At 36.7% G+C, this 10,304-nt stretch overlaps 1 protein-coding gene across 2 annotated transcripts; it reads right to left on the minus strand.

Moving 5' to 3' along the window:
* Window positions 1-240: 240 nt before the first annotated feature.
* LOC114758181 (transcription factor bHLH110) lies at window positions 241-4,272 on the minus strand. 2 transcript variants are annotated; one of them, XM_028947205.1, is made up of 7 exons: window positions 3,903-4,271; window positions 2,941-3,580; window positions 2,309-2,443; window positions 1,988-2,053; window positions 1,614-1,679; window positions 1,279-1,338; window positions 241-727 (listed from the first exon to the last, which is right to left on the minus strand). In XM_028947205.1, exons 1-7 carry the CDS (start codon window positions 4,037-4,039, stop codon window positions 572-574), a joined length of 1,260 nt encoding a protein of 419 aa, XP_028803038.1. In that variant the 5' UTR covers window positions 4,040-4,271; the 3' UTR covers window positions 241-571. The 2 variants fall into 2 exon arrangements, with proteins under 2 accessions (XP_028803038.1, XP_028803039.1); XM_028947206.1 differs by lacking the exon at window positions 1,279-1,338 and having other exon boundaries at window positions 3,903-4,272.
* Between the last annotated feature and the right edge of the window lie 6,032 nt (window positions 4,273-10,304).

Here is a 10,304-nt window from a genome sequence, read left to right on the forward strand (position 1 = left end):
AGTAAATTAGGGGATATTTGGATAGAAACCAAACCATGGTTTCAGATGTACTTTTACAGTTTACAAAGTAAATATATGGAGAAATTTGTCTCATTTTGCAAAAAAATGCTTCTGAAATTATAGTTTGGAGATTGTCAAACACCCTATAAGATTAGTTACAATAAAACAATTCTCAACTGATCAAACCACAACAAGACAGGCAGAAATGAGAAAGGAAAAGCGCAAAGGTATGAAGTAAATTAAAAACTAAAAATGACTTTGATGAAAACGAAGCTACAAGGAAAGTAGTGGTACATGCATATGACGCGTTGATGGATCAAATTTGGTCCCTCCCCGACTTCTTGCACAGGAAGACCAAATTTGCTCCGCCAAACCAAACATGTTATAAAATCAGAATTTTGAACTGCTCCTAAGCCAGCCTAACCAGTGTGGGCTTAGTGTTCAATTAATCCCAGCCCAGATTTACATCTTTCATATATCCCCCCTTTTTTTTTTCTGGACGTCAGGTCTGAACACCTGGATTAATAATAATAATGTCTTTATAAAATTTAAATGGAAACATTTTGAGTAATCATAGCGTTGGGCCACCAAAATCAGGCTGTTGCCACACCCCGCCACCGGCACTGTCAGCAGCTAAATAGGACATACATGACAATGGCACCAGACATAGGCCTCGGCTCCTTAGATCCATTTTTTGTTCTTCTTTCGCCTCACATAACCCTGAAACCTGCCATCGTCATGCGTCCCAGTTTTATTATCAATATCACTTCCACAATATGTAAGCTAATACTGTGATACACACACACACACATATCTACTGTAATTCTTTCCAATTATACAGATGGCACCTTTAGGCTTTAGAGAATATAATATCCCCGTTAATTACTGATTAATTACCATGCATAGTTTCTTAATCATATAGCGGAATACTAACTCCAGTCCTTAATTACTAATAAGATCTAGTTAGGGATTTAATTTGATCCAACATATAATACCTCAGTTCACTCTATCTCTAATATTTATCTATTTTCCCCCAGGTAATCCATATGATGAATACAAGTTCCTATTAAAGTGTAATTTCAATGCACATGATTAATAAGTGATTTCAAGAAATACAACATTTATTTATTACAAATACCGATCTCACCTAATTTTCTTAATATCTGCAAATAGTTATCTAACTCTTTTATCAAGGACTAGAGATAACATATAATTAACTTCCCTACGTGCATGCGCGCATGTTGATAAAAAATTAGTGTTGTTAATAGGGACACTTACCCCTTGCATCCCTCTGTTGCTTTGGGTCCGTGATGACTTCATGTATGGAACGCTTAGTGTCTGAAAATTTCATAAAATCTATATTGTCACGTGCATGTACACACATATATGTTTTGAATATATATAGCACAAATCAATTGAGTCGGGTGGAATAAATCAGTAATATATATTGCAGGCCGGTGGTGCATATATAATACTGGATGCCAAACAGTAAAGGTTCTATCGCGTTCGTGTCTTTGCAGACTAATATAGGAGTATTCATAATGAAGAAGTTTAATAAAGAGGGCGTTGACAAAACAAAAATAGCAAACAGCGGAATTTATTTAGATCCGTACCTCGACTTGGCTTTGAAGGAATTTGATGTATCCAATAGCCTCCATGAGTACGGATGCTGTGTCTGTCTGCAGACACCCGCGTACAATCATGTTAAGGAACATAACATAAGATCTGATCAAACATTAATTGTCGAGCATTTTTAATCTAGACATTTACGATATCGTCAGTTCCTGTTCATGAGCATATAAGATCACTACTCGCTATTGTACGCTTTCTTAAACAAGCTTACGGGTCCTTTTTTTTATCTTTATATGATACAGAAGTTCTCGAAAATAAATACGATCGATATATACTTTGAAAGGACGTAAGGTTGAAGGGTTTGTTGTGTTACTTCATGAAGTATCCTGATGGATCGGATGTGAGAGTTAAGTACCTTGCCAAAAGGAGCCACCAACTGTTGAAGAGCCGCAATCCTATCTCCTAGTTTCTCTTTCCTAACCTGAACGTTTAATCACGAAGCATACAAAACAAAAGCAAATAATATCTTCAGCCAAAGTAAATGTAACCTGAGACCTATGTAAATAAAAATTAAAGTTGATAAAGTTAAAGGACAATGTGATATTGTTTTGGTGGGAAGCTTGAAGATCTTTAAATAATAATGGTGAAAAGCTAAGGTAATTGATTAGTTTTGTGGCTTCAAGATAAATCCATCATTAGGTTCATTATCTTGTTCTATAAGATAAGAAAAGGGCACCTTAAAGGGTGGGCATGATGAGCGCGATTCCAATCGTGATTTTTTTGGCACATTTTGAGATTGAGAAGCCTTTGACTCCACCAAAGTTGTGTTGGGCCTCTTCGTTTCTGCCATGCCATTAGTGAAGTGTGATGGCTATCAAAGTAGAAAAGAGTAAAGATTAGTTGAATAATAATTAAAGTTGCCCTTTTTTCAAGAGCGAAAAAGCCAAAAGAAATGAAAAAGTAAAGAAATTCTGATTAAAGACATGTGTACTGCCATGTTTAAAGCTGTAGATACCTCTCTAATATAAAAAAAAGTTTTTTTGATTTTTTTTTTTACAGTAAAGGAATCCGTCTTTTCCTATCATCGAAAACTTACCTCGTCAACTATCAATAATAAGCATATTCATAATTAGATCATCCACGGTTCTTATTTGTTATTTGTTCTTCTTTGACATACCTTGATACATTAAAGTATTCTTTATTAACTCTTTCCATTATATAGAAATACGTATCACTTGCGATTTAAAGTTAATTATAAATATGAACTCAGCGGGATAAATTCTCTCTAGTCAATTAGTAATACATACGACTGAGGTAAATATAACTAAACTTTTAATTACTTTAATTTAGAAATTATAAGAGACTCACAATATTACTGGAGTTGCATGAAGACCTGTCGATTTGGTGCTGATGCATATGATCAAGACGAAAAGAAACGTTGTCGAATCTGGCTAAACCGTCTTGGGTATGTTGGCTCAAACCGCCATTAAATCTTGCAGAGTTCAATAGATCTGAGCTCTGCATGTTCATATCCAAAGAGCTTGAAATAGCTGGGGAAGAATGGTTTAAGTTCGAAATATTAATGCTTGGGTAAATCTGACTAAAGCTCCTTCTACTAGGCGCTACTCCCATACCCATACCACCACCAAAATTATTAGCAAAATTTTCAGAAGTGGAATAGAAGTCTCCGGAAGAGAGGGTCTTGAGCAAAAGCTTCTCACTAAGAGCATTGAAATCTTTGTGCTCCATACTAGAACCAGTACTGTTTAGCATTTCAGTGAATTTACAGGGAAAAACATCTGAGATCTCTTCCTTTATGTTTGAATACTGAAGGCCCAAGTCGTGATCCGACTGAGTACTGCTCACTTCCCTTTCTTCCGCACTTGCCCACTGATAACCTAATCCTGAATCGTTCAGAAGACGATAGGTTCCAATGTCTTTCTTGTGCGCGAAAGCTCTTGATCTGGGATTTGACTCTTGGAAATTTGGGTTCAAGTTACCAGCATTCCTGTGCGAAAGGGAAAACGGAACTGATTAAACTTTAACTTGAATATACTATATAGCTTTAATGCTCAAATTGAATTAGAGACCAAGCCCTAAGCACCCATATATCTATATATATATATGTATGTATAATACCGGGAAAAAACAGAAGAGATAGGAGAAGTTGTCAATTACAATCACGCGAACTGCTTTGTTAATTCAAATTGAAGAAAATACAGATTCGCGATGACTGTGTGCTCTCGTACATACACATATCTATATACTCGTAAATGAACACGAACCTAATTAATGAGGCAGAAGCATGGTGTGAATGAGAAGGAACTTACAGAGCGACATTTGGTGTCCAGGAATGGGAGGTTGGGAGGCCAAAGAGAGAAGGGGCGGATAAAGAAGAAGAAGAAGAAGAAGTCTGAGGAGGATGAGAATGGTCTTGATGAAGGTGATGGAGATTGGTAGATTCCATAATGATAGATTTATAATAAGGTTTTAAAAGAGAATAAGAAGGGCTCTTGAAAATCCCAAGATGATTAAATGTTGTGAGAAGCAATTGTGGCTTTGAGGAAGGAAGGGAATCTGCGGGTGACAGTACTCTCTCTATTCAAAGTAGAACACAGTTCCCAGGTGACACCCACATACCTCGCTGCTTTTCGCCCACTTTTTTCTGAGCTCTCTCTCTCTCTCTCTACTGTTTCAAGTTCTCCATGTTACTATATTAGCCTTCAAAAGAAAGGAAGACAGCATGCGTATTTCATCTCCATGCCCCCCTCTCTCTCTGACTTTAATTATTTATTTTCCTTTTAGGCCGACTAGTTCGCTTTTTATATTTTTCCTCCTCACTCCGGAATGCTCAAGCGTACATTAAAAATAAAATAAAATTTTAGCCTCTCTACCCACCTTCTTTTTCGCTGCTTCGTCTCTCTCTCTCTCTCTCTCCCCCTCCCCCAACTATATTTGCCTTTTATATGTACGCTGTCTCTGCAATTACAGGGAGATGATTATAGCCCCCTCTTTATATCTCTCCATCTTATAAAATACCTTCCCTTCAATCCCAAGGCTTTCAATAAAGCTCTGCTACTGGAAATGATAGCAGCCACGCTCTCTCCTTCCACCACCCAAACCCCCCCCCCCCACAAAAAAAAGGGGGGAAGTGGCATACTATACGTGTACGTTATTGTGCTTCGCTTTGTTCATTTGTTCGGCAGCTATTAAAACTCAAAAATTAACATTATAAACAATTACAATTGTACATATTATACACCCAAAAAAATGAATTCATGGCTTACATTTCACAATCAGAATGTATCACTAAACTGAAAAATGGCTGAATGCATTTCCCATATGTAACGTAGTAATTAAGAGCATATGGTGGGGAAAGAATTATTTAACCAAAAAACAAAAAAAAGGGAGAAGGAATGTTGAATTAATGAACCAGTTTCTTAATCGAGATTTCTGACTTTTCATGAATTATAGATCCGGATCAAACACAGTGATTATAAATAGGTCACATCAGGAAATTGGAAGGTGTTTGGCAATCTCCAAACCATAGTTTCAGAAGCACTTTTCTGTAAAACAAGGCAAATTCCTCCACATATTTACTTCGTAAACCGTAAAAGCACTTTTAAAACCATGATTTGGTTTCTATCCAAACACCCTCTTGATATGTCCTTGGGAAAATAGATCCTCTCCTGTCACTGGGAATTTAATTAGAGAGAGAGAATCTTCTCATCCTCATCCCTAGCAGTTTATAATTTTTCTTTAATATATTATTTCATCAGCGTTTTTTATTGACTAACCTACTTGTTAATTAGTTTAATAGTTAAAAAACATTCAGTACTCATATATAATTGTAATCGTAATTATTTATATGCTTGATGCTGACAAATTAATCAATAAAAAAATCTATTGTGGGAGGAATAGAATATTCTCTCCTATTCCCAGGAAGAAACGACCGAGAATAAGAGATCAGTGGCCGTGGCATTGAGTTGACCCTATTTTTGACCAGGTAGGACCAGACCAATAACCATGAGGCGATTAAAACGCTTGCGTTTTTGCCAAAGATCATCAGCCGCGTCTACAATAGCTTTTTGCCTTTTCTTTTTCATCAGCATCGCAATTCGTTGTCAGAATCCTGATAATCAGGTTGGATGCTCCCCTCCCATGTTTTTGACAGTATCTCCACTACTACTTGGTTTTAGTCATGTTTATATAATATATTATACCACATAATTGGTTTTGAAATTTGAAAACTACAATAAAAACCACTCTCCTTTTTATCTCAAGTTGAGGATAATCGGGACACTTGTCCACAATTATGTTTCTCTATCGCTTAGACAACTTAAAATCATGATCCGTTTGTAATTTGATGCAAACTAGCTAGTGTTATTATAACAGAAAAGGGGGTTAATATAACAGTTATATCAAGACTTAAGAGTGATGTTGATGGGTGATAATTAAGTTTGCACACTGTGGATAAAGGTTCGAAACTACCCCAGAAGGAGAAAGGAGGACCAAAAAAAAAAATCAATAGAGATACTGGGTTCAACGCGGGAACAGCAGAATCAGTCAAACACAGCTTTATACTTTTGGGGGTTTGATTTAGTTCCCAAAAGCAAGAGTCCCGTCGAATCCACACAAAACTCATGAGCTTCAAAGGAATCGAGCCATAAGGAAAAGATAAAGATAAATCACTTCCATACATTTTGTTTTGGACGCGTCAAATCATTGTACTACATGGAAGTCTGATTAAGAATTCATTACAATAGTAATCAAAACACAATTGACCGCTATGCCTACTGCTTAATATAGATAATCCATTGCTATTATCTCACAATTATCCCTATGTTCTCTCTCTCCTTTTTTTTTTGCATAGTGTACTCGATATCCTGGGCCAACCCTTATGTTACGAAAAACTCAATGGGTCCAAACCAATCCAGATTCAAAGTATGACAGGAATCATTAAAGTTGGTGTCTTTACCCTTAGATGCTACATTTCCAGGTTTCGAATTTGAAATTAAGTTGGAACAACTTCGGCTAGTTGATCCAACCCGTCAAGGTTTATGTTCTCTCTTTTTTCATCAGGATAATAATCATGTATGCCCTATCGGCCGGTCCCTTAAATTTTAGTGAGCATATTCCTACTAGACTCGAATATATATGTTTCAGAAAGAAATGAAACAACTGTTCCCATAGCGTATATTTCATATTGGTTTTCCTTAATTGTATATATACACATAGCATAGCCTCCAACCCAATTGGATTCAACTTCAGTGATAATGGCAGTGGCTGGCCTCCGGGTGAAACGTCATCCCCACTCGTACCAGCCAATTCTCCACCAAGCCATTTGTTTCCATTTTGTTCACTCAAGTAATAAAAAAAACCTCATTAATTTTATTCTTACACTTGCAAAGGCTATATCCTAGCTAGCCACATAGCTGGCCCACGTACGTATACAATGACAATTATGTATACATAAAAATAATATATCCAGCTAATTTGTTGTTAATTTTACTCTTCTAAATCTCTCTTAGCCCGCACTCATCACAACGTGCATAGAATTGAAGAATCACATATAAATATTAAAATAAGGGTACGACGGAGCACTCCCTGATAGTTTATATGAACACACATGCACAGTTAAACGATGCTGCATAATGCATGTAATATATTATACTATACCGACCCAGACCTAGCCACAAACATAACCTATAGGAAAAAAATCAGATGTTTTGTAAGGTTACGTGTAAAATTACAAGCCCACAGAAACATACTGTGCATAGTGTACTAGCAGGCCGATTCTTTTGTGTTCTTCCTCTCCACACGAACACGACTCGTCAGTATGAGAGATACCAGAGCCAGCTAGAGCCAGCAAGAGGCGAATAAAAAAAGCTAAAAATGATTAAACAAGAGAAATAGTCCAGAAAAGATAGGCATATTAATATTTAAGGAAGTTCTGAATAGTTCGCGTCAGACAAAAAGATGATGGAGGAAGCAGATCGGTATGGGCGAGCTTCGCTTTGCTTTTAGCACTTTTCTGCCTTTACCCTTCTGGCGCCATCTCCATCCTCATTCACCTTATATCCCAAAAAAATTTCCATATACATATTCTTAATCATGTTCGTATACTCAACAAGCATTTTCCACAGTCTCCTTTAATCTTTTATTTCTTTTTTCCCCTTACCAGTAAACATCCCTTGTCCCCTTCATCTCATTTCATCCCTTCGCCAAGTTTCGAGATCCATTTCTTGTTAATCCAAGTTTTAACATCTGAACCTTTTTACAAGTCGTGAACAGATTTTCCTATAGCCCTCAGGAGAGGAAATTAATTTCCATAACACATCAAAAACTGTTTTGTTATTTTATGTAGTTATGGATTGGGTGGTGTGAAGTAAGAGAATAGAATAACAGATCGGTGTTGCATAAATAAGATTATAAAACAACGTATAAAGCTGCTGCTAATTCTCCCACATCTCGTCCGTCAGACAAGGGTATGGGTTTGTCCTTAATTAAATGCGAGGCAGTTTTCCATTAATGTGCTGAAATCGATGAACTGATCAGTCGACCAAGTAGAACAGTACGTCCTTGAGGGTTGAGATCGATGCTTTCTTCAGCAAAGCCAAAAGGTGAGGTCGTCAAAATGCATACTTTTCAATGCACATTCAAAAGAAGTCGCTTTGTTAATTATTTGGACTTGGCCTCTCTCCCTCCCTCCCTCCCTCCCTTCCTGCCCCTCTCTCTCTCTCTCTCTCTGAGCATCCCAGAGGCAGATCGATTAAGATACTGCCAGATTCCTTTCGGCCTTGCCTTTCTCAATATCGCCCAATTCTTTAGCATGACTACGAGAGGCCTTTATTCAAAGTGGTTCAAGATATAGTTTGGGATAGGCCACATAACCTTTCTTTTCATAAAATTTTGTTGACCAAATAACTTTTGATCTTTAAATTATAGCATATCAAATCAATCTAATGGCCAAAAATAGCTTGTCCCAGCGAGCAATGAAAATTTATATATCTAATAATAATATAGATTTAAGTCTACTGTAACTCCGTAAAAAGAACGTTATAAATGATCGTTGCTCGCTTTAAGAGTTCATTAGCACTCCATCATTATATATTATAAGACCCATTTAACTAATTTGATTAGATTAAATAAGTTAGGAAAACTAGTTAATTATAAGAAAAATGACATATTTTTCTTAAAACACCATAATCATCTTTCTTAATACCTCATCTCCCTCTTCTACTTGATTGTGGTTGAAGGAGTATCCATAGAGGTAATTTAGAGAAAATTAATAAATATGATAAACGAATCTTATATTTAGGACCAAAACCAACTCAAGAATTGAGTCCTATATTAAAAACCGGAGGAGTATTAAAGAACGCCTTTTCTCCTTGCCTTTAAATAATCAACCCAATTGGGTTGAGTCTCTTATCAGGGAACTCTACTTTATGATAAAGTTCTTCCAAGTTGCAGATATAACGTATCCCAGTCATTTACTTTCACTAACGCGGACGTACTTAAGGGTTTAATTCACACTTTTCTCTGGTAACGACGTGATTAAAAGATTCCTAGCTAGTGTTCCTTCTGGTCACTGATTGATGACATTAATTAACAGAACTATTACGCCCCAAGGCCTTTTGCGATTCATCGCATCCCCTCTTTTTTTTGCCTTTAATTTCTTTCTGTAGGTTCTTGCCACCAGCCAGAGATTGGTATTCCAAGGCCGCCTTTCTTTCGTCTTCAAGGGTCGACTTTAGTGATGCTTCTTCCAATGGCATTATTCATCCAACAATATCTAATTAACCTTTCTCCCTTTTCCCTTCGTCTTTTTTGAATTAAGAGTTCATGTCGAGAGATTGTCCTCGAGCAATATAATTAGAATCATGCATAAGGACTCGCAATAATTGCCACTTTCACGGAACAAACTTTTGCTTATGGTATAAAGGCATCGTCACTGAATAATTGTGGTCGGGGCTATTATTAGCGAGTCTCTGTCCATGCATATTCCCTATATACTTGTACAAAATATATATTACAGAACCCTCAAGTCATAGTAACTGGATACTTTAAATTTTCTTCTTTCATATTTCGAAAGAAGAGGGGAAAATATCTCCTCGTTTAAGTGAATAATTTAGGCAGTTATAGACCCACAATTTCCTTTTACTTCAATTATTAGTTCCGAGTGTATGGCTATCCATTTGCCGCATGAAAGAAAAAGGAAAAAGGAAATCGTAATAATGATGACTATTCTAATAATGAATCGATCGAAGTGTATTGCGAGCGAGGAAGTGTTAGTTTTGGCAAAACCCTGAAAAGCAGGTGAAAAAGCATGGTGTGGACTGAAAAGTGGAGTGATGAGAGAAGAAGACAAGGCATTGGAACAGGAGAATATATGCTTTCTCTAACTGATGGGCATGAAATCCAGCACTGAGGGACCTGCTCCACTATTATATCAATATATTACCATTTTCCTACATATTGTAATTCTAGTTTGTGCTCTCGATCTCTTCATTTGTCCTTAATTAGGGTTCTTATTGCTCATCCTCTGCCATCTACCACACACACTCCACCACCACCATTTCTGCCTCAGCTTCTTGTTTTCATAACTTTCTCTTACGTACTTTAATTACATTAATTAATTACCTTTAGGGGGGGGGATGTCAGTTTATATGGTGATCGTTACATATGTACTGTGCTCTTTAAAATTCGACCTGCTAAGTGGTTCTCGTTCT

The sequence above is a fragment of the Neltuma alba genome, unplaced genomic scaffold (assembly GCF_004799145.2).
Source record: "Neltuma alba isolate B1F8T4 unplaced genomic scaffold, ASM479914v2 tig00010672_pilon, whole genome shotgun sequence".
Taxonomy (NCBI): domain Eukaryota; kingdom Viridiplantae; phylum Streptophyta; class Magnoliopsida; order Fabales; family Fabaceae; genus Neltuma; species Neltuma alba.

What these genes read in the sequence shown, in the direction of transcription:
- LOC114758181 (XM_028947205.1), bottom strand. Translation starts at nt 4,039, where the DNA reads ATGGAATCTACCAATCTCCATCACCTTCATCAAGACCATTCTCATCCT. An exon ending in TGGACACCAAATGTCGCTCT is followed by an intron (nt 3,581 to 3,902) that starts GTAAGTTCCTTC and finishes CCTTTCGCACAG; the next exon opens with GAATGCTGGTAACTTGAACC. An exon ending in CATGCAACTCCAGTAATATT is followed by an intron (nt 2,444 to 2,940) that starts GTGAGTCTCTTA and finishes CTACTTTGATAG; the next exon opens with CCATCACACTTCACTAATGG.